The following is a 26,126-nucleotide window of genomic DNA, read 5'->3' on the forward strand; positions in this document are numbered from 1 at the left end:
TAATTATTTACAGCAACCATTCAATATATTATTATCATAAATTATCAAAAATAATTTGAATTTATTCATTATTTTTATGCTTATACGATTTTTTTTAACAAAAGATAATTCACGTTGAAAAATACGGTAGGAATTTTTCAATATTAACGACCGATAAATGACAAAATCGTATTCGTAATGGGAGTTCTAACATATATAAACCCACGTAATGTTGGTATACATTTCAGATTGCATGCGTGATTGACGATTTTAATGTTTTAGTCACATTTTTAGATTAAGATCTCAGTACCACACTGTTAAAATTATAAACCAACATTGTTGTGCTTTTAACCGAATTTATTGATTTATAATCCAACAGATGTGTTTGTTTGTACTCTAATATTAGTTCTTATTTTAATCGCTAGATATCGTATCTCTTAACTAGAAATCCCTTATATCTATGCTACTGTAATTATCCCTGGATTCACGCTAATGTAATTATGGTTGCTATGGTCACAAGTATAAAACACATCATACAACGCGATATATTATAATAATTAGTTTTGTTCCCACTGACTGGTGAATTTGTTAATATTTTAATTGATTTATTTGTATTTAGATATGACTGAATTAACCGTGTATGCAATGCATAAATAAAAGTGAATTGTTTTAATATTTTTATTTGAATTCTTACACGTTTTTTAAACAAAATAGAGCGGATAATAATAATATAATAATAATGTATACACTGTCAAAAATTATTTGGTTATTTTTCTATGTTTCTATTTCTTTTTTTAGGAAAATGTAAATATAATAATGGTTTAGATGGTTTAGTAACGCATAATGGCTTAGTAAAAATACAATAGCAGTTTGTGAAATTACTACCAATTTTATCTAAAAACTAGCAGATACCCGCACACCTTGCTGGGCAGTTTCTCCTTTTTAAAACAAAGATTATCACATTATAGCCCTCAATTTTATGGATTTATAATTTTTCTAACTTTTTTGAGAATTACGTCTTGCCCATGATACTCGCTGATATTGTAACTTTCTATAGGTCCAATCATTAAATTAACCTGATTTTTATACTGGATCAAAATAACCCCATCCACCGAGTGTCATCAAATTCCAAAACAAAATTTTTTTTTGCATTTTTCTTGATTTTTTCAAAAGGATACCCCTTAAAAAAATTGCAAAAAATCGAAAAAATTTTTTTATCTCCAGATAATACTCAGTTTATAAGGTAATTTTGACCAAAAAGTACAAAAATCGGGTGCACTTGTTGACTGGTCGAATATTTTTCGAGTTACGGACTAAAATTGATCCAAATTTTGCGATATCTCAGAAACTGTACCAACCCGCTTCGCTGGTATCTATTTTTATTAACATTTTTACAGAAAGACAGAAATATACAAGTTATAGTGAACTTGCCTTCACAGAAACCAAGTCCTTTATTATACAACAAAAAACCAACATATAGCAAAAATTTTATTTGTAGGTGAATTGGCATAATTGCTATTTCAGTACTTACTCTTCTTTAGATCAATGCAAATAAAATTTTTATTGCATACATTTCTAAAAATAAATTGTATTTTGTAAATTATAGATACACTTGTTTTGTAATATTTCTTTTCTCTCAAATAGTTTATGAGTATACTAATTTTTTTTTACAGTGTACGTAATACGTACCTATACTTTTATACTCCCTGTGTGACTATGGAAAGTAATTTGTAAATAAAATAATACATAGAATTGATAATAAATATTATATATTTATGTTGTATTACTAATCACATTTACCATGCTGTTGTTTTTTTACTAAAAATGAATAATAGTTGTTCAAGTAAGTGTGATTACTTATGATTTCATTCGGTTTTATCTGCTAACTTGAACAAACTTTATCGACACTTTACATATATCTACTTCAATAGTGAAAATTTATTTCTTTTTATTCTTTTAGTAGGATACTAGTTAGGTACCTTTGTTCATTCCTTAGTTTCTCGAAAGATATAAGATAGCAACTATAAAGATGACCAAAGTTTACTTACTAGAAGTCAAACAACCGTTATAAGCTGTATAACAATTTTCAGCTTTAATAAATTCATTTAAATACCACGGAAATCATAAATGAATCTGATGTATTTATTGTTCATAAATGAAGGCTGACTGACCAACCCTGTTCTAACACTTAGCTGACTGACAATCATAACTGTTATTTATATGCAATATACAATCTGTATAACAATTTTCAACTTAACCGTTTCGACAGCATATATCTGACCTCTGTTCTATCTGTGTACACAACTACTATAGCCAAACCTCAAATGGAAAAACTAACTTTTCTCCTGGAAAAATGATAGGTTCCTGTGGGAATATCACAAAACGAACAACGACTTGGTAAAAATGTAAGTAAGAACTTAATATTAGAAAATCATAGTACTTTAATTTTAGAAAAATTTAGGGTTCCGTCTCAAAAAGAATAAAACTATATAATTGTAAGCAAACATAAGAAAGTGGCGAAAGAAAGGAAGTGAAGTCTACAACGTAATAATCTTTGTTTTTAAAGTTGAAATTTTCCAGCAGCGAAGCCAGTGAGTAACTACTAGTATTCATATGATTTCTACTCGGATATTTACAATGAATCAAAATTCAAATAAAAGTGTAGAGTTATAATAAATTGTTTTAATTATTAATTAAACACAAATGTTGAATTCTATGAAATTCATTTAACAATACAACTAATTATTATTTAACATAAAAATATTTTTTCACACATACAAATAATATTTTTATTTAATAAATAAATTTTGTATTCAAACTGAATATATTTTTTTGCTAATGTAAATAAATAAAATATATTATGACTGACCTGTTAACCGTTATAATTTCTGATAATTGTAGGTCAAAATTAAAATTTTATCGTTTCATTTTTGTTTAGTATTTTATTTAAAATTTTAAAGTTTTCAATAGCACTAAATTGTTGTAATAGCACTTTCCATCTACTTTTAAAGGTAAAATGTTGATAATAAAGTACAGCATGGAACAGCACAGAGGTAAAATTTTCTAACAAATTATGTGCCTTATGTTTTATCAAGTAATTCTTTTATTAAAACTACCTAGCAAAGAGTTATTTATTTACAATGTATGGATTGAAGATTGGTCGTCATTTGAATGTATACTCAATTGCACAAAAAATGCATCAGATTACATATAATATTATATTTAAAAAGAGCATTTTTTGTGACATTAAGTATACCTACTTTCATTAATATAAATTATCTAAATATGTTAAAATTGCAATTAAGTTTTTAATTATTCTTCAGTTCCTGAGTTGCTGCGACGTCAAGTCAAATTACGCATATTGCTTCAAAGGCCGGAACTGTTTGAGCTAATATTAGCTGATCAGTAAATAATTATTTTTGTTTTTTGTTATAGACTGGGAGTGCGTGAAATAGGTAAATAAAAAAATATTAAATTACGGAACAAGGAACTTGACATAATAAACTGGCTACACTAAGTAGCAAGTCAGCAGAAGTATTCTTATAAATTATTTTATTATTATTATGTTAATTTTATTTGCAAATGAGAATTTCAATATGAAGTTAGCACCTCCAAAAGAAATTATTTTGTAACTGTTGCACGTTTTTCATTAATTTGCAAATTAACGCCTACTTAAGTGATATGTAACTAAATCAAAGACGAACACTCGACCAGTGTGCCGGAATACGAGAGTTTTGTTTGTTTTTTTATACGTTTTTTCCTCTAAATATATGGAATTTTTCAATAAATACGCAAATTATTTGCACAATTTCTTTTCCGCTGTTATATTCTTAAAATATAAAAATAAAATATATTTAATGACTGAAAAACTTTTCTGGCCCAGATTTCAACAATTTTTTTTCTTTTTTGGAAGTGCTTGCTTTAATCATATAACATGAGTATTATTGCAAGATTAAGTATAATATCTATAAGCATAGTTTAAAAATAATTAATAAAAAAAATTGCTGAGGTCAATAAGATTTTTTTACATATATTTTTTAAAACTGTTTTGAAAACTTGTTTCAAAATAAAAAATAAAAAAATTTTACAAAAAAAAAAACTCGCTTGCATAAAATATGAACTGAAAAGATAAAATTTACTATTGGATCTCGAACGGGCAGTTATTATTGAGTAGGTATACTGTTTTGAAAACTTTTTCACAAAAAACCCGCTTGCATAAAATATAAACTGAAACTGTTTGGTTTTACTGTTTATTATTTTTAACTAATTAGTTTTTTATGGTGTATTCTAAAATAAGTAACATATTTATAAGATCTTAATGCTAGCGTTTATTTCAGACTATAGCAGAATCGATTTTCGTGTTCAAATAACTCAAAAAATAGAATAATATAATTTTGAAGGATATTTTTTATACTAGATATCAGTAGCCAACAATTGTTGCGGTTAATAATCTTAAAATGTAAAAGACTTTAAACGCAATTTTTTGAAATATAGAGAAGTGTTTAAAGCCTTTTAGTTATTAGCCGCAATAAGTAGAGACTCCTGATATGAGAGTCAAAAGGAAAATGTCAATTACCACTACCCATCCATGGAATAATTATTTTGCGACTTACAATAACGTTTATTGATACAAAATTCCATGCATTTTTTTAAATCAATATGTTTTAATTGATCAATGATTAATGAATAAATATTAATTTACATATGATTCAGTTAAATACAACAACAAAAGAAACTTTTTATGTTACAGGATATTAAAAAAAAACATAATTAGTAATTTATTTAATAAAAAATTAATATAGATACGTAGTAAATGAGAAATATTCAGTTTAAACTGGATAAAACTAGAAATAGGTAGTTATTATGTTTATAAAATTCATACAGTATTTAGATCAACATAAAAAACCAGTTCCATATGTTCAAAAAAATTTTAAGAGAAGTGAAAAAAAAAACTGAATTGAGTAATTCTTTTAAAATAAAAATTATATATTCTGCAAATGTTTGATTTTTGATTTGAAATTGAATATTAAAAGAAAAAAATCAATCGATTATAATCTCATAGTTGATTAATCACTATATATTTAAATGATAAAAAAGAAAAAACTTTGATATGGTGTCGCAATTGCAAAGAAAACTTCTTTGCAATGCAATCTGTATACATCTATGTTTATGAATGTTAATCAAATTTGAAATGTCGGTGTCGACCTAACAAAGTTTGAAAAACCTTGATTGATAGTTAAGTTCGAATTTGTCATTTCCATTTCAAAATTTTATGAAAAGTGTAAAGGTGGGACACTCTATTATTTGCAAATTTAACGGATTAAAAATAAAAATTATATGGAATTACATTAAATTTTAATAAACTTTTATTTTGATACATTTGGAAGTAATTTCCTTGAATTATCACAGCTGCATTATGCATTTTCGGGGTTTGTTCGATGTGCATATATTTTCTTATCTCAAAAACTCTAGAACGTTAGAAAATTCTATAAAAGAAGCAAGCACTTATATTATTTCAAGTAGTAAGGCAAAATTTACATACGGTATAAATATTAAAAAAAAAAGTATTCTCTGTTTAATAATCTCAGCCTTATAAGCTTGCAAGCCTACACTTAGTGCTATGAGCTTGCGAGTGAAGAAAGCTAAGTGACCGAAAGCCAATACTAGAACAAAAGTCAAATGCAAATCGAAGCTCAAAACCAGGCCGAATTGGTCTTTGATCTTTTTGATGAGCTAAGAGAATAGAAATCGAAGACTTCTTTTATACCTTTTTACCTTGCCATACTTCGTGCGAAATATGCTCTATCTTCCAAGGCTGAACTCAAGCTTAGTTCAGCAAGCTTATTTGGTTCTTGAAGAGAGAATATTTATTGACGAAAGGAAAATTTTGAAAGAACACGCAAAATAATTATACCAGAAAAAATAAATTGAGTGTTCCCTATCCAAGATGTAAAGTAAAAATACGAGTAAAATCGGGTGATAGAAACTGAGCGATTATACGTCAAATTGATCGTTATTTCGTAAAAAAGACAAATGTTGGCTGTATGATCGCTTTCCCTTTTTCTAGAAAGTGGTCAGTTTTATGTGGATATTGTGTAGTCCATTCTCTATGTCTATGACGAAAAGCTGAATTAAAAATTTCATTGCATTCTTGCTCACAAGGCAAAGTTAAAAAAAAAAAGGATAAAAAGTTATAAAAAAGGGTACCGTTTACTTTCAATGGGTTTTTCTTACTTATTATTTTAATAATTTTGTACCGTTTATTAAAAATGTGCTTGTTAATTCGTTATCAATCTTTAATGATATATTAATGATGCACACCTATTAAAATATTACATTTAATCACGTCATGTCATATAATAAATAATATATGATATTAATTTATATAGCAAATAATATAAATATATATGATGCAGTAAAAATTCATAATGTAGTTGTTCATTTACTATAAATAATAAATTGGCAGGACATAGTCGATGTGGTACTGAAGTCGTGTGAGTACGACTCCTGTAGTCCACACGACTAACTTCCCAGAGGGTGAAAAAACATTAAAAAAAGGACTTGTTAGCCTTCATAAATTATTTTTCGAATATGTACTGCAGCTTATGCTGGAACGATCATTATCTCCATAGATAAATGGTGTGTTTTATCCACTTTTCAGATTCTGTTTATTCAGTTTTTTCCACTTTTTATATTACCATTAAAAAGCGGCTTAACTAATTCTGCTGAAAGCTCTATCAGTTACACGTTGTTACACGCGATTACACGTTGAATAAGCCCAGTCACGTGTTAATGTCATAACTGGTTCGCGAGATAATTGAGGCGAAAGAATCCGAACGAACACATGCACATAAGTACACACACACACACACAGACGTCACATTGAAAAGGTTTGATTCGGATATTGCGGCATTGAAAACGCGGAAATGATTTACCTATCTAATTCTTACAAATTTTATCCTATTTATTCCTTTAAATAAGATTAAATTATAAACTTTTACCGTGACACGTATACATTGAATTTTTATAAAAGCACATGCTGTTCAGATAAAAAAATTCAAACAGTACACGTGTATGAATGCCGATAGTGTACTTTTTTTTGTTCAATTATTAAATTTTTCTCACCATAATTATATCAATTATTGGAATAAATCCAATATGGAAAATTCCAATTATATGCATAAACAATTAAACATCATTTTATTTGTTTTCATACAGAAAAACATATGTAAAATACATGATTGACACGCTTCTTTAATTCCTGAATAACATTATTTGTAAATGATGTTTACATAGAAGCTACTACACGTGATAATCCAAGTCACGAATCACATATTTGTAAAATGTGATTACTAAATATTATACAAAAAAGGCTAAGTAGAAGTTGTAAGGAAAATCTTCTCCAATGCAACTTAAAAACTGTGAAGTGAGGCACAGGAATCATAAAATATACAAGCCTTTGGAAAATAAAATTACAAACACTTTTCAAGAAGAAACTAGAAAGACCCGGAATTTATCGTTTTTTTAATAGCTAGAAACTATTGAAAGAAGCACTGTGCTCATGTATTTACCTCTCAAAAACAAATACGTGTTAAGTTAAAAAATTACTAAAAAAAATACAGCCATTAAAAAAAAATATAATTTTCTCTTACCTTGATAATGGATCGACAAGACAGGCAACCATAATAACAGCAACACCAACACAAATTAAATATATGGTCATAATTTCATATATTTCGCCATCTGGCGGCCTTTCTAAATTATCATTGCCATGATTTCCCATGACACAAAAATTAGCACCACAATATTTCAATGCATCGTCTGTCACAGCTTTGCTTACGTTCATTCCATGACCACCGCCTCCATGTGCTCCCGATGATAAAACTGTGGAAAATTTAAAAAAAAAGTTAGTCTCAGTGACCAATAAATATTTTATGGTCTTATTGTCAACTATATCTCGCCTTTTTAATTGTCCTCGGTAGATTCTAATGTTTTTCTAAAACTATCTTTTAAAATCCTGGTGTCTGAATTTCGTAAAATTTTATAGTATTCGTAGCGAATGGGATATGGTCCGAGATATGGTTAGCGTTTACTTACTTTGATATTTAAGCATAATTATTGGTAGCATTCATAATTCGAAGGGGAGAATTCATCCATATTGACAAGCTAGGCTACTGGTTGAAGAGACTGAATTTAGGAGAAGGAATTAACAATTTCAAGGACAACGTAAGCAAAACCGTTTGTTAATAATACCAGTACTACTTTCTATTTAAGCTTTGGCACATTTTTAGCAAGTATCGTCACTAAAAACTTATGGACCAAGAGGTGAATTTAAAACTTGATGCAAACTAGATGCAACTTTCAGGCGACATTGCGGAAGTCCTAATCGGGAATCTATTGCATATTTTAATATTCGTCGGGCAAAAGTATTGGCCTTAAAAACGGATGGGAAAAGAAAAGAGCAGAGTGGGAAAATTAGCCGGAAGATTTTGAAAAAATTGAAAATGTGCAAACCGCCTGATAACTCCTAAAATATTTAACGTTCTCGAGGACGCTAGTTACGATGCTGATTCGCATCTGCTTTGCAAAAAGTTCAATTATGAAATTAGTCCAGATTTTTTGATATTGCTTTAGATCATCGTAGATAGTTGTCTTCAGTTTTAGGAACAAAGAGTACGAATGTTAAGACTCATAAATAAAGGGACTCACTATAACGTGTTTGGGAATTAAGTCCCAAATATGGGCAATATTTACAGGAAGTCAGATTTGTTAAATTCGCCCCTAAGTAATAAAAGCCTGTAAAGAGCCAATAGTTTATATAAAAATGTACTCTTTTCAATGAAATAAAAATTAAACGTTCAATTTAAAAATAATACAATACTACAAAAGAAAAATTAATGATTTAATTAATGGATATTAAATTCACGAAACTATAAAACTCCAAATTATTATTATTACACAAACGGATGTTACAACTTGTTAAATTTATAAAAAAAAATTATTTCTATTATAAATACACGACATAATACTAGATAAGTTATTATTAATGGTTAATACATAAATTTAAACATGCTATCCTATCAGCTACATCTTGTATAAACGGCGCAATATTTTTTAATATTCTAATATTTACATAACGTCTCTTTCCGTGTTGTAAAACTTTTGCATCTATAAAACTATGAAACTATTAAGGATGTATGAGAATGACAACAATGTTTGATTTAAAGGCTCAAAATTTGTTTGTAGGTAGTCTTTTACTCAAAGAATATGTGGTTAAAATTTCAGCTTAGGTATCCGTGCAAATTTTTAAGAAAAAAGTCATTAAAAATCGATATAAATAACATTGGCTCTTATGGAGGAATCTCAAAAAACGACATATTTTGGAAGTTTTTGATAATTTTCGTTTGGAATGAATGAAAACAAATTAAAAAAAAACTTTTTAATAGAAAATTAACATATTAGCAATGAATTAGAAAAGAAAGAAACTAAGTGTCACCGTCCATATAAGGGATGTAAGAGCAGGGTAGATTAAGGGTTGAAATTATTTTTATCTTATTTTCAACTTTGATGATGAATTTTGTTATAACTTCATGAATGTAGACGAAAAATATGAATAAAATTTTTCGATATGTGTCTTGGTTTTCGAAATATCGAAAGCTAAATAATTAAACAAAATTTTCAATTTTCGATATTTTGAAAATTAAGCCAGATATCGAAAAATTTTATTCTTACTTTTCGTCTTATATCGTCGAGTAATAAAATAAATTTATCATCAAAATTGAAAATATCTATTTTTAAATTTGTGCCCCCTCTACCATGCTCATACATCCTTAAACCTTTACCAAAACAATTATAATTCTATTAAGAAAGGGCAAGATGGCCAACGGCGCTTCAACCAAGAAATTTTCTTTTTTTTCAACAAAGCGATAAATTTTGTACTTTAAAATGGTACGATGTGCTCATCCCCTAAAATGATAGTGTAACAAAAATATACGACAAAATGAAAAATAATCCTATACAAGATCACTGAATTTTAGGGTTTCAGTCAAAAGAATGTAAAATTCATTATAGTGACATTTTTACTTTTTATACAATCAAGGTATTCTAAGCTAAGACTTAAAAATAATAATGCTACGAACAAAATTTTGTCATTAGGGAAAAAGAAAATTGAATGAGTCAGTGATATAATTCTCGGAAATTCATGTGATTGATAACAATTCGAAAATGTATTAGTCATTAATGGCGATGATGTTTTTTTAAAAATATAAATTTTTATGCATAAATCATGTTTAACGTGCTTATGAAACTTTACTATGATAGTACAAAAATTTTATGACGTTTTGCATTATTTTTGTTATACGTTTTTTGTATTATTTAGTTATCAGTTCATTTAAATTTTATTGGAGGGTGCATGAGTAGTTTCATAAGAAGAAAAGTAGAAATTGTTCTTCCCGTACTGTAAAAAAAGGAAAGAAAACAGGTTTGATGTCGTCAAAACGCTACCAAAGAGTGGCTATTTTTTAACAATCTCAGAAAACAATAATGGTGGTGACGACAAATTTTTCGGGTACGGAACCATCTCTCCTATAATTACCTTTTTCCTTAAAGCATTTTCCAAACTAAATCGATTTTGAAGATCATCGCCAATTTTTTAGTTTTTTAGGGTACGGAAACCAAAGCTCACACTTGAAATATCAGACGCCACGATGCCACAGCCACACACAGATACACACACATAACGGTCAAACTTATAACACCCCTTTTTTTAGTTCGGGGGTTAAAAACACTTTTCATTAAATCAAATGAAAAATTAATATTTATAAAATTTAAAACTTACCTAAAGATGAAATTAAATTTCCCCATAATTCAGCTGTTTGCCATGCCAAGAAGAAGAAGCCGAAAAACCTCACAATAATTGCATCAACAGGTTGATCGGTAATTTTCGCGTATACACCACCACATTGTGTTAAATATGTTGCTTTTGATGCCCACATGGGTGCAGCACCAATACCTAACAATACACCAGCTGGCACTAATGTATAAAATTTTGGATAGTATTGTGCACCAATATATGGTGCATAACATAACATTGATAAACATAATGTCCATTTTACAGTTAAACGTTTTATAACAAACGTTGGTACAAATATACAACTAACAACTAATGCTGCATAGATTGCACTTAATGACACTGTACCTAAACCTTCATTAGAATTAATTGATGATTGTAAATTAGCTGTACCCTGAAATGCTGTAAATTGTACCATAAATGCAGCTGATACAGCCGCTATATTTTTTAATATACGCCATTTTTCACTAGGTGTTAATTTCACTTTAATACTTTGTTGATCTGGTTGGGGTAATGGTTTAATTATGTCATTATCAATGTTCATTAAATCATTATCAGGTTTAAAGCCATCGTTATGATATCCGGTACCGGTTACCGATACTGTATACACTTGTTGTGATTGATGTGTGCCGCCGCCTTTATCACCTTCAGCTCCACCACCAGCTGTTTTAGGATTATCTGAAGCTGTCATTTTCTGAAACAATAAAATTAAGAAACATTAGTATTTTGTTTCCAATATGAAATAAGTTTATATCTAAAGTAAATTTTTTATTCCTTTTGCTTTCTTGAGGATTAATTTAAAGCCATTTTTCCTTAAAGAGAAACTTAACAAACAAGTTATTCTAAAAGATCTCCTTAGAATAATTTTCTTGTTAAAAGGTAAGATACCTTTTGTCGTCGATTGGTGGAATCGCAGTGAAGTATATTAAATATATTTACAAAATCTAATTTTTTTTCATCGCTTCCACCAGAATTATATTAGTTTATGTATCTCAGGCTGAAGCTTGAAGTTATGCTATCCTAGGTACTAATAGAGTATTTTACTCTTTATTGAGATAGTTTAGGCAAAAAGCAGTCGGAAAATGGTAGATTCCGTTTTTTAGGGCTATGTAATCATCCACCTCTGAGCTAGGGTCCAAATTTCAAGTCTCTAGCTCATCAGGAAGTTAGTTTAAAATAAATTACAAAATTTCATCCGGACATACAAAAGCGAGTAAATAAAATAACAAAATAAATCTTAAAATTGAATTCAAAGTTTTAAATGTTTTTAATCTGTTTTTTAACATCATCAAATAGTAGCCGCCATGTTATTACGTCATACGGCTGTGTATATATAAATTATAGACTAGAGGTGTCATGAAGAATATTACTCGCGAAAATTGAAAATGTTAAATTTAAATGCATTTTTATTGCTCTTATCGATTTAATAAAAATTTTCTGTTCTTTTTATTGGTTTGTTAGTACTGCGTATAGAATTTAATTTCAAAAATGGGTGTAATTCCTTATTATTTATGATTTCTAATATAAAAATATTCAATAAACGAAAACTTTTGTGAAATTCGATTGTTAAATAACATCTTATAAACATCCATCGATAATATTCTCAACAGTGTAAACGAACCTTTACACTAACTATAAATTTATGGATACTTCAATTTATTGAAAGAAATTACTATGATTATCAGTTTTTAATCCTTAATGTTAATAGACTATATCATTATAGTTGGTTATAAGATGGTCTTTAAAAGAATTAATAATAATTTAAAAATTATTAGTTACAGATAATGTATACATATAAATATAATTAATATTATGGTTCGTTGAGTTTGATTCTAGAAATATCTTTTTCTTATTTTATTTGAAATTAGTAAATAATGATTGTGATTGGTATTCAAACACAACAAGAAACCAATACCTACACACAAACACACAAACACACAACATCTAGGTATGGGTTTTTTTTTATAAGAAGCAAAAAGGTATTTACGGACACTAACCATTTCCTGATAAAACTAGTATTTTATAATATTTATAATATGTAAGAGTATATAAAATATATTTAATAATAATTATTATTTATATAAATTAAAAATATACAGGATGAATTGTTTAAGGTAGGCATGGGCGAGTTATTTTAAGTCGAAATTACCATTGTTATAACTTTATTGTGTGCCATAAACTTTATTGTATGTTTCTTTATCCAAGTCCGCATTGCTCCTAGAGGAGAAAACGGGACGGGTATACGACTCTTTTACTTATCTCAGTTTCAATGAGATATGTAGAAAAAAACTGTTGTCTCTCTGTCTGACTCGTATTTCATGTTGTCACTGTCTTTCTCGTATGTTAAGTTAGGGGTCCAAAAGACTTCTGTGAGCCACGTTTGCCCACGCCTGGTTGAAGGGATATTATCAGTTTTTTGATACTTAGGTTTCAAATTTTGAGCGTGTATTCTATTAGAACTTGGAAATATTATTTAACGATGCTCAAATATTTAGAGAAAATCACTTATAGAAGAAATAAACACAAAAAATTCCATTTATTTCAAGACTTTAAATATATTTTGTGAAAAACCGAGTGACACCTGTTATGATTTTCTTTATAGGGAAATATTGTTCATATTTTGAACTAATGAATATTAATTTTCTAAATTAATCTTAACAAAATTTACCTTATTACATAATAACGGATACTTTTAAAACAATTGAATATAGAATTCATATTTAACCTATCAACTTAAGTCTTTGTACAACTTTTAAAAATAGCTAAAACAAGTGAAAAATTTTATTTTTCACAAAATCATGTTTTTTGTTTTTTAATTATGACTAATTTTGAAAATGACGCGGACTTATTTTGAAAATGACCCTGGTATATAAGTTGTGTGACATACACACGAAATATTTTTTCAAAAAATCCCTTATTTCTCATAATTTTATCATAAACATATGTTAAAAAATACTTTAAAATGATATCATAAGAATGTCTTCTTTGATAAAATAATTATGCCATTTATATAAATGTATTTAAACATTTTATCGGGTAAGTATATTAAAAATTCCATTAATATAAAACCTAAAATTCAGGCAAGGTGATTGAAAATAAACAGAAGAAATCATATTACTTATTTAATCGTTTTAAATTCCATACATGAAATTGATAATTTGATAAGCTCGCATATATCCGACTTGACATGATTCGACGCTTCTTCTTCAGTGGTCAAAGAAGAAACTAAAGAAATAATAATTTAAGAATATAAATGCGAAAATACTCATATTTAAAAAAAGAATATGGCGCTTTGATCCGAATTATTTCCCAACTGTTTGATAAAATAACGTATCCCAACTGTTTAACAAAGTTAGTTATTCGAATTGTAGACTTTAAAGATGAGTAGATATTACCTATTATTCAATTTATCCTTGAATAAAATTGTAAGTACCTAGATATTAGAATTGGTATAATCAATTGCACAGTCCGTTACAGAGTATAAAAGAACAAAAATCGAAATAAGTTCCATACAAAATCGATTTAAGCTAACATGATCCGTACGTTTTTTTTAAATTTTATTTAATGACCATTAAAACATAAATTCCTAACATCAAATGCTGTAGAAAATTTTTTTTAGTTAATTTTTACCTATACTGTGTAAAATTTATTCTTAATTTTAACCACGCTAAATAGCTTATCAGATATGATCAGATTTTCCATATTTTCTGCCTTTTTCTCTTTTTTGGAGAAACGTCACTTATGAATGAGCACCAAATTATAAAATTTTGTAATACTTGAAAAAACTCCCATGTTACTAATGTTTTCCGATTATATCATAAAGCTACGTCTTCCGACGTGGCGTTAATTTTTTTTTCAAAATAGGTTTGCTACTCTTTTCATTTTTTTCAATTCTGTTGAGAGAATTTTTTTTTTAATCGTAAAAATCGCCGGGAGTACATTGAGTTTTACACGCTTTGAATGAGATAATCGCACCTGATTATCTCGCGATCTAAACCATAAATTCTTCAACTTCAGGATCTGACAGCTAACATTATTCTGAGTCTATGAAAACAAAAAATAGGTCAGATCTTTCGACAAGTCTGTGTTGGAAATACCTTAAGCAAAACATTCTATGAATGTAAAAAATACTTGGATTGTATGATGGTAACCTTGCAAAGCAATTAGTTATTATCATTTTTGAATACCTACTTTCTTATTCAAATAATATAATAAATAACAGCACTATTTAAGGTGGTTTAGTGTTTATAAATAAAATACTCTTATTTAATTTACATAGTTTGAACTACAAATATTTCAGTTTTAAGTTTTATATTAATAGAGCTGCATAAACTAACTACCTTAGAACAAGAAACAATACTAAGAATTAAATAAATTAAATAATAACATGAATTGACACTATAAACGATTTACACAAGTGTATACCTGTTTTTAAAGCTCTTTTCACCTAAATAAAAGTAGCCAGAATTTACATACTTTTCTTCAACCTCATAAGAATATTGTCTTAACATACCACCCTTTTTCTAACAGTGAGGTTGCAACTAGAGCAATAGAACAATATTTTTAACTATATTAAAATTCCGTTGCATAACTTAGTTTTTTTAAATACCTAAATTAATTTTCTTTCTGGCTAAAATAAGTTTTCTCATTTTCTCCCCTGAACTCTTAGATAAGAGAAGTTTAAAAGTAAGATAAATCAAAAGCTGTAAAAACTTCAGGGAAAGGCATTATTAACTTATACCTTAATATAATTGGTTCAATTTTAAGCTTTAGTAACCCTGTTTTGCTTTAAATACCTACACGGGAAGAAATGCATGGCATTCACTACAATGGTGGTATGGTACAGGATAGATAAAAGAGGATCTATGTTACAATTCACAGTACACAGTCTGGCGTTCATACCGATACTGACATAGTAATTGAAATGAAATTCTATATACTATCATGCTCGTATACCTAAAATTTTAGATTCTACTGGAAACGTAACTGAAGTTAATTTTTTTTCTTCCAATAGTTTATTATTATTTATTACAAAACAATAATAAACTAAAATTAACCTTAATTAATATTCAATCATAAATATTATTAACTAATTATAAATTTATCATCAAAGTGAAAACGATGTATTTAAAAAAATTATAATAAAATTAATTAATTTAAAATAATAGGTATTTTTTAAGATTTAATTATAATATGCAAAAGATTCAAACAAAACTTTTTTGTATATTAAAATAATATATTATTATTATTATTATTGATTTTAATAGGAAGTAAATAATTAACTATTTCCCTTACATAATTTATGTTTAAAAAAAATTATAAATATTTTTATTAAAATTTGAATATTGATGAGAAAACAATTAATTATTTACAAGTCAAAAATTATAACTTGGGTGTAATAGCAATGAATATAATTGGTTATGTGAGACCAAGCATAGGTACGTAATAAAGTTCAAATAATAACTTTGATTTTTAAATAATCAATTGTGTTTTTTTGGCAGGTGTAGAAATTGTTTGCATTCGAAAAATTAAAAAAAAAATTGGCAGTCATAGGGAATGCCGATAGAAGTGAAAACTTAGAACTTTTAGTATACAAATTTGAAATCTCATAATATTTGAATTAAAATTATCAACATTAATCTTGCTTTCACATCTATTGACACTACGAGCAACAATTACATGCATGTTTATATGGTTTTTTATTATTTAAATATATTACGGGCTGTACAAGAATATGACAAAATATAATTGCAATTCAATTAATTAACAATCATATGATTTGTGGATAGTATTTGTATTTACATAAATTTCAATGTACTTGTTATATACGCAGCACTAATGTTACACAATACGTCAGCTGTATAGCTACAGATATACTGCTATAAGCATGTCGGTGACGCGAACTCATAACATTTTTCCCTACCAAAAAGTGCCCAATGTCGCTAAAGAAGTTTTCACTTCAATAATATTTTTTTATGAATATCGGTAGAAATTTGTCTGTGCGTAGCTATTATTGTAGATAACTTAAATATAATCCACAGAAAATGTTTTTAAAAATTACCTAATTTATAATGTACGATCTATACTTAGCAAAACCATTGACTATTAGTAAATATATCATCAAAGTCGATCTTTGTAACATTGAAGAACAATTGTTTGTTAAGTATAAATGAAATACAAAGTTATTTCCCCAATGAGAAAGAATTTGCATGTTTATATCTAATTAATTAAAGAAAAAAAAATCATATAAAATTTTTCTGGAAAACCTTTGTTCTTATCATTTGCTATTGAAATTGTACAAATTTCTTTTATATATTTAAGTAAAGCTCACATTTCCTGCATATTTAATAAAAAAAACTTTTTGAAATTTAAAACAAAACAAAAAACTTTCAAAAATTTTTATTTTATAATAACGTTTGGCAAATGCACTCCATCTTTCAAAAGCTCTGGCGTTTGCAAGCTTCCTGCCTTTTTTTCCCGTATTATTTTGGACTATCTGGAACGTACTATGATGTGGCTGAATAACAGTACAGGTAAAACTATTGGTGTGTTTTATAAATACCAATCAAAAACAAAACAAATCTTAAGAGAAATTTTTTTTTTATTATAGAAACAAAAAAAAAAAAAAAAAAAAAAAAAAAACAAGGTAATATTTAAATTTTTAATATTTTAAAAACCGTTAAAATTTGCATAAATATTTAATTATAGGTTTATTTTTATAAATTAAAAATTACCTATTTTTATCATCTATTAATTTAATTTTGAAATCATTAACTATAAGACTAGTATTTTTATTATCACTTGTATGCAATAAATCGTGTGCCTAAACAAATTCCAAAAAAATAACTTATGATATTTAAAAGAAAAATTAAAGAACCCGTCCATAAAATACGCAGTTTATGATTATCGGGTTTTGATTTAATTATCAAGTTTTCCAGTTGATTAATGTATAATCTGAATAATCAAGACCCAACAAATTTTAAAATAAACAAATAAAATAAAATTTAAATTTAACTAGAACTGGCCAATTCATAGTGCTTTGAAAATCCAATTTGAAAACGAAATTCCACCTCATTTAATAAATCTGAAGTACACAAAAGAATAATCGAAATCGGTTGGCTTGATATTGAGTTATTCGTCCATTTGTCGGAACTCGAATTCAAATTGGACTACAAGGAAAGTACCTTTCAAAAAAATCAAAATCGGTTCAACCGGTCAAAAATTCTGAGGTTACAAACATTAAAAAAAAAATACAGTCAAATTGAGAACCTACTCCTTTTTTTGAGAGTGAAAATATTAGAGCCGAGAAATAATCTAAACAAATAACGAGAGTACACGAACATGCCCGAAAATTTCCGAAGGTAATATTTTTGCTTACTCCTTTACTGTTGTGATGAGAGATATTCACACAATTTTGAAAGAACTTTAAACAAATAAAAATTTTTAACGGGTTAACTAATCTTTAGCTCGCTTTTGTTTTAATAAGCGACGAAATTTAAAATTAATGAATTTAAGCAAAATATAATTGCTACAATTAAAATGTTAACATATTTTTTTTTATACTTAGTTAAATAAATAAAAAAATTTGTTTGCTATTTACTTAATTAAAAATAAATTACAAATGTATAGTTTTTTTGTACACACCAAAAAAAAATTCATATAAGAAATAAAACATTAGCAGTATATTTCGACACTTAAATACAAATCTAACTCTTCTTTTTTTTGTCAAAATAATAATCATAAAAATTAATTAATAATACTAACAACGTAAATGAAAAGAACACATCCGGATTAGAATAATAAATAACGACCTTCTGCAAAAAAACGCATGTAATTATATTCGCAGTTTGCGAGAAAAATTATATTTTCTCATTAGACATGAAAATTACTCTTAGTTTTGCATTTTATTATAAATACAATGATGAATGATTCAAAAATTAAATTCAGATATGTCAGAAGAATAAATAATATTAACTGCTGTTATATATGCGAGGAACATTATTTGTAATTATTTTATTTTCTGTTACATCAACCATGGAAAACGTAGCGTTAAAAATGTTGATTTAATGAAAAAATATGCAAAACAATGGTCATGAAAATGAATTGTAAAAAAAAAAATTGTAATTAATTCGTCTTAATTCTGTGAATCATTAATTTAAAATAAGATAATTTCATTTGTTCAATAAATTCAATTCATGGCGTGCTATTTTTTCTGAATCCTTGAACAATTTTTCTAGCTACTCCTTCATTCGATTCGACTACCCAATTTTAATTCTTTAAAACGCAAAAAAATAAAAATTTCTTTGGAATTTGATGAATCTCGGTGGATGGGCTAATTTTGAACCAAAAAGTATAAAAATTAGGTTAATTTAATGATTGGATTCAGAGTTTCTGAGATATCGCAATATTTTGATCAATTTTAGTCCGTACTTCAAAAGCAATTCGACCAGTCAACAAATGTACTCGATTTTTGTACTTTGTGGGTCAAAATTATCTTATATATTAAGTTTAATCGAAATTGGAGATAAATAAAATTTTTCGATTTTTTGCAATTTATTTAAAGGGTACTTTAAACCAAAACTTTATTACAATACTGTAGGGAAACAAAAACCTTCATAGCCTGATAATTTTCTAGCTAAACAGTGACAATGTGTTTGTATTATTTAATAGAAATAACAAATTAAGTGCGATAAACTAATTGAATTCAGTCTAATATATACCCAAGTCGAGTAGATACCTTTATTAACCACATGATCTCTATATATCATATATGCGAAAGTAAGCATGTTTGTTTGTTTGTTACGCTTTCACGCTAAAACTAGCGATTGGTTTTTAATGAAACTATACAGCAATATATAGCTCATACTTCATAATAACACATGTGCTATAATTTATAAAAAGATATTTTAAAAAAGTAAAAAAAGTAAGAAAAATTAAAATTTAATATGACATTTACTCTTTTAAATTTTTACAGAAATCTGTAATTTATGGTTTAAAATGATGTTTATAGACGGGGCCGATCTATAATCATCATTTTGAACTATAAATTTAAGTATTCTGTAAAAATTTAAAATACTAAATGTCAAACCATTCATGCCCAGGTTTTCTGATATACTCAATGAATGATTATTTATAAAATTATGACTATTTTACATTTAACAAAATTGAAAACTGTGCACATCAAGAGAGGTGGAGGATACAAAGCGATGTTTTTTTACTTTTAAACCCAGTGAAACGGGCGGGTATCAATCTAGTAAATTCATAAATACAATGAAAATTAATAAACTATTCACACAATTTGTTTTATATTATTATCAATTTTTAAGATTAAATAAATTGATATTCATCAAGGTAATCACCTTGAAAATGGTATTTAATTATTTAACAATTATATTGTTGATAATTTTTTAACAATTGTAATAAAATTTCTGTATATCTACAATAATATAATTATAAAGAAAAACTTAAATATGAATTATAATTTATGCATATAATATAATGATAAATATTGATTAACTTGAAAAAAACTATCAACAATTTCACACTTGTTTAATTATTGATTGATATTATTATTTTTGATAATAAATTAAATATTTTGTATATAATTAATATTTTTTGTAAAACATATCAATAATATATCACTTTATTCAATATTTAAGATAAATATTGAATTTTTTATTACAATAAAATGCAAATTTTTTTTAGTAATAATTATCCGAATTTACATAATCACGTGGAATATAACGCGAACGGAAAATGTTTAGGAAAAACAATAGGTCATTTGATTCAACACTATCTGCATTTATTCATTGCGGAAATATAAGCTTTTAACTATTACTAATTTTTCTATTTGTTTACAGAAGTATTATTTATTTACTGTCCTTAGTCATTCAAAGTTTTTTAATCAATACATAAATTTTACTTGTTAATTTGACATACAACGAGATATGAAGGAAAAATTTTGAATAAGCAAATTATTTTCCATGATAAATCAATATAGAGTTGTTCAATAAGATGTTATCACTTACATGGGAGAAACGTAAATTTTAAGTACATAATATAAGAGTACAAACATTTTATAGAACATCTTATATTAAAATACTAGCAGATACCCGCACGCTTTGCTGGGCAATTTTTCCATTTTAAAACAAAGACTATCACGTCATAGCCATCACTTATCCTCCCTTTTGTTCACAAATTTATGGATTTTAATTTTTTGGTGGGAAACAAATACTTTTACAAACTCTAAAAAATGTAGTTTTGCCCATAATACTCGCTGGCTAATTTTCTATAGGTCCAATCATTAAATTAATCTGATTTTTATACTTTATGGATCAAAATTACCCCATCCACTGAGTTTCAACAAATTCAAAAAAAAAAAAAATTTTCCCGATTTTTTCAAAAGGGTACCTTTTAAAAAAATTGCCAAAAATCGAAAAAAAAATTTTAATCTCCAATTTCGATAAAATTCAGTTTATAACGTAATTTTGACCCAAAAAGTACAAAAATCTGGTGCGTTTGTTGACTGGTCGAATAGTTTTTGAGATACGGACTAAAATCGATAGAAATATTGCGACATCTCAGAAACTCTGCATCCAATCATTAAATTAATATAATTTTTATACTTTCTGCATCACTATTACCCCATCCACCGAGGTTCATCAAATTCCAAAACAAAATTTTAACCCCTACAAAAACTTCTATGAGCCTTTGAAAAATAAATCCGGCACTGTTAACAATATCAGGAATAAACAGAAGACAAAAATAAATATTTCTAAAAATTTCTAAAACATTTCACTATTAGGTATTAATTATTCTATAAATAGTGTTTGCAAGTTTATATATATTTAAATAATTTGCATAAAAGTAAATGACAATATATTACTACTTTTAGAACACTAACAGTAACACTTGAGGCTCGGTTTCTTTAAATATCTCACACATCTCTTGTATTTGTAAACAGTACGTACACCTCTATAACTGTGTAAAAAATATACTCAATAATTATAAATTCTAAAACAGTATTCATGCTATTTCTTTTTATTTATAAATATACTTAAAAAAATTACAAATTATTTTCAACATTAAAACATTGACTTTTATTCTGGTTGTTACCATGGTACCACGATTAAGAGAATAAATACAATTCGATTAAGAGAATAAAAATGGTGTTAGTTACTCTTTAAACAATGAAATTTTGAGGCTAGAAAGTCGAAAAAAATATGCACAATAGCTGCTGAAGCTGAACATTTTTTTAATTTTTTGCACAGTTTCTTTGAATTTTGTAAAAAATTGCAATTATTCTTCAAATTTTGAATTTGGTTTGCTCCCAAAAGCTATTGGTACAGTAAATCTGGCATTTTGACTGGAAAAAATTACAATACTGACTCTGAGGTTATAGATCGTTAGGGGGGCATGTAAATAACTTAAAAAAAATTAAGAGAATTTTTCGTTCCGCTGTTTTTGAGAAAATCCAAAAAAATGGGAGAAAAAAAATTTGGAATGCGTTTTTCTCGGAATCTATTGATTTAAGGGAAAAGTTTTTCAAATAAAAAATGTAGAAGACATTGTCAGCTACATTTTATGTCATTGAAGCAACGTTATACGAGTTAAATTACAAAAAGTAGGTGGCGTTAAAGTATCAAAAAAAGGGTTTTCCACGGTTTTCATTAAGAAAAAATGATTTTTTTGTAAAAGTGTAAATGAGAAAGTTGTTTGACTCAAAATTAGCTTCAACTTTTATTTAAACAATTTTTTTGTAAAACTTACCGTTTTTGAAATACAGCTTGCTAAAAAATCTGAAAGGTAAGTTTTTTTAAATTTTGAAAAGGAGTACTTGATTTCCTTTTATTTTCTTGGTTTATTTTAAACATACATTGTTTTACTATAGCTGGGAAACGGTAAGTTTTTCATAAAAATTGTTTCAATAAAAGTTGAAGCTAATTTTGAGTCAAACAACTTTCTCATTTACACTTTTACAAAAACATCATTTTTTCTTAATGAAAATCGTGAAAACCCCTTTTTTGATACTTTAACGCCACCTGCTTTTTGTAATTTAACTCGTATGACGTTGCTCCAATGACATAAAATGTAGCTGACAATGTCTTCTACATTTTTTATTTGAAAAACTTTTCCCTTAAACCAATAGATTCCGAGAAAAACGCATTCCAAATTTTTTTTCCCCATTTTTTTGGATTTTCTCAAAAACAGCGGGACGAAAAATTCTCTTAATTTTTTTTAAAGTTATTTACATGCCCCCCTAACGATCTATAACCTCAGAGTCAGTATTGTAATTTTTTCCAGGTCCGGCCTTTTTTTCGTCTATATTGACTGAATCATATGCACAGACTCAGATTCCAGGCAATTAAGACGAAATAATAGTATTAAACTGATTTCGAGTTTGCTGGAAATTAATTCCTCAAAAAATTTTTTTATAGATTCTTTTTGATTAAGATATTCAATATTTATCGGTATTTATTTGAAGAATTTTTCACCTAATATCATAAAAATAGAAAAAATAAATACTATCAGAACATTTTTTCGCTAATTTTAATATTTACAGAAAAATTTACGTTCAAAATTTTAAAATTTCAAAGTTTGAAAAAATTTCATTTCTACAGTTTGTTTGAAATAGAATTTAATAATTTTAATTTCGGTTTTTCAAAAACAACTTTGTAATTCTTTTTTTATTATCAAGAAATAAAATATATAAATTTTTGTTGATTCATTTATTTTAATTTCTATAAATTTATTTTACTTCTTTAATCATCAATAATTTTAGATGATCAATAAATACTCACAAACTGGAAAAGTAATGTCAAAATACTTTAAAACATAATTCACACAAACACACTCGTCAAAAAAAAATTAAAATAAATACAAATTACAACGTATTTAACAATGTCCAACCATTTTATAATAAATATAAAATATTAATGAAAGAACAACATGAAAATTTTATTTTAAAATTAATAAATCAAAGTAAATATCCAATAAGTTGATAATAACATGTTTTATACCCCATGAAATTTATTATCTGATCCATAACTTTACATAAAAACGTTCCCAAAAAACATGATTGTATGCAAATATTTGAGATTTAAGTTTCGAATTTTTTGAGTGGATTCTGTCAGAACTTCGAAAAATTAGACGAAAATTAAGTGTAAAATTTTTCGATATATACCAGAGTTTTTGAAATATTTATGGCTAAAGATTTAGAGAAAATCACATATAGAAGATATAACATACAAATGCCATTCATTTCATCACTATAAATGTATTATAAGAAAAATTAGTCCATCTCCTCATGACAGGAGCTAGGCAATGACAGAGAAGATGAGACATTGTCGCCTCCCAAAATTTTTCGATATATACCAGAGTTTTTGAAATATTTATGGCTAAAGATTTAGAGAAAATCACATATATAGAAGATATAACATACAAATGCCATTCATTTCATCACTATAAATGTATTATAAGAAAAATTAATCCATCTCCTCATGACAGGAGCTGGGCAATGACAGAGAAAATGAGACATTGTCGCCTCCCCTTCACCACTGTGGACCTGTGACAGCTCCTGCAGTAGTCGTGATACACTTCCAACCCAGTCGTTCAGCATGCCTGCCACCCAACCAGTGTCCTGTAATAGCCGCAACAACTTTGCTAACAGAGGCCCTTGTAACTGATATAAGATCTTTCGAGCGCCTACGCTTGTACTCAGACCATATTTGTCTTGTAGTATAATAAGCACTTTCCTCCCTCCATCTAAGATTGGCCTTTTTTAAGATATCCTCTTTGAGGAGCACCTTGTAATTAGCAAACGGAACTCCCGGATATTTATTGATGCTTGTGTCCGGTGCATTGTGCCATTTATATGTTAAAAACGCAAACTATGTCAGCTCAAATCAATGTAATTTTCATAAAAACTGTGCTAATTCTCTTGTGGGACTTAAGCAAGAATAAATAGTAATTGGAGTTAGGACAAATACAATTCCGGCGCTTTTGCAATTAGAGACTAAACCGTTAGCCTTTAAACGTTTGAAAAATCGCGATTCGTAGTCGATCCGGTTCGAATGCCACAGATTAATTTTCATAAGTAGACGGACATTAAGCTTAGAAGCCCCAATAACCTTATTTTTAGCTATGGTTGATTTTACCGAAGCCGTTATTCGTCGTTACTGTGGTAAGCTGGATTTTTAAATTTTGTAAGACGAAGTCTACTATCGATTTTCACAGGGTACATACAAAATAAAAATTACAATTTGATTTGAACAAAATACGTAAGTAAATTTGTTTATTTATTTTTTTTAAACAAAATAATTCATTTCAAAGCAATATAATTAGACAAATTATTAATAAACAAACAACAAATTAATAATATTATTTGATTAAGTATAATTTACATTTCAATCATTTTTAAATATTATAAAAATGACATCGACATCGGATACAGTTTTATTATTATCTTAGATTGATTTTCAAAATGCATCAAAAAACTATAATTATCTTTTTTTCCTTTTATTATATTTATTTATGAAGGATTATTTTTACAAAGATTGAATTTCCATACGATGTCTTATTTGTCAAATTATGATAAGTAGTTGAGAAGTTCTGACGGAACAGATGAACATCCATGCATACAGACATATCGGTCAAAAACATAACCCTCACCGTCGCCGGTTTAAGAAAATAGCTGAAATTGGGGAAAACCTAAAATAAGATAGTTGTTTCACATAAAAAAACTTTGATTTAAGGTTTTCCTCTATTTATTACCAGTTAAAAGTTACAGTCCACTTTAAGTTCTGTGCTTGGAGTATCGTAATTTTTTTACAGCCCGTATACAACAGATGTGCGGTCATATATGTGAGGTCTCTATACAAGGTAATATATTACGAATGTTTTGATCCACTTAGCAAAATCAATATATTTACATCCAATATCGAGAAGATTATTTTTATTGCAAGCTGATTATACATTTAAAAAAAATATATTAACTGTTTTTGACCATGACTCTACTGCAAACATCAATAATTAACTAATTTATGTGTTCTTAAACATTGATGTCTGCATTTCTGACAACCAATAAATATAATTCCCCAAAAAAAAAAAATAATAATAATAATAATTTTAATATTATAATTACAATGATGGTTTCAATTTATATAAATTAAATGCCATCATATATATATTATTAACAGTTAACCTTAACCTAAATTTTAAAATATATTTTTTTTAATATTAAGCATTTTTTGGCAATATTATTTACTGTATGAATAAAATATAAAACTTAACACAACAC

General features: G+C 27.0%; 1 protein-coding gene across 2 annotated transcripts in view; it reads right to left on the minus strand.

The window, feature by feature from the left end:
- Positions 1-26,126, minus strand: part of LOC123295398 (UNC93-like protein) — a 124,726-nt gene that overhangs the window by 64,634 nt on the left and 33,966 nt on the right. The window contains exons 1-3 of one of the 2 annotated variants that reach the window (XM_044876740.1): positions 23,629-23,745; positions 10,817-11,522; positions 7,632-7,863 (exon numbers count right to left, since the gene is read on the minus strand). In XM_044876740.1, the coding sequence (XP_044732675.1) occupies positions 7,632-7,863; positions 10,817-11,519 (935 nt within the window). In that variant the 5' untranslated portion in view covers positions 11,520-11,522; positions 23,629-23,745. Of the gene's footprint in view, positions 1-7,631; positions 7,864-10,816; positions 11,523-23,628; positions 23,746-26,126 lie in introns of those variants that run through there. The other variant, XM_044876739.1, reaches the window with a different exon arrangement.

The sequence above is a fragment of the Chrysoperla carnea genome, chromosome 3, assembly GCF_905475395.1.
Source record: "Chrysoperla carnea chromosome 3, inChrCarn1.1, whole genome shotgun sequence".
Taxonomy (NCBI): Eukaryota; Metazoa; Arthropoda; class Insecta; order Neuroptera; family Chrysopidae; genus Chrysoperla; species Chrysoperla carnea.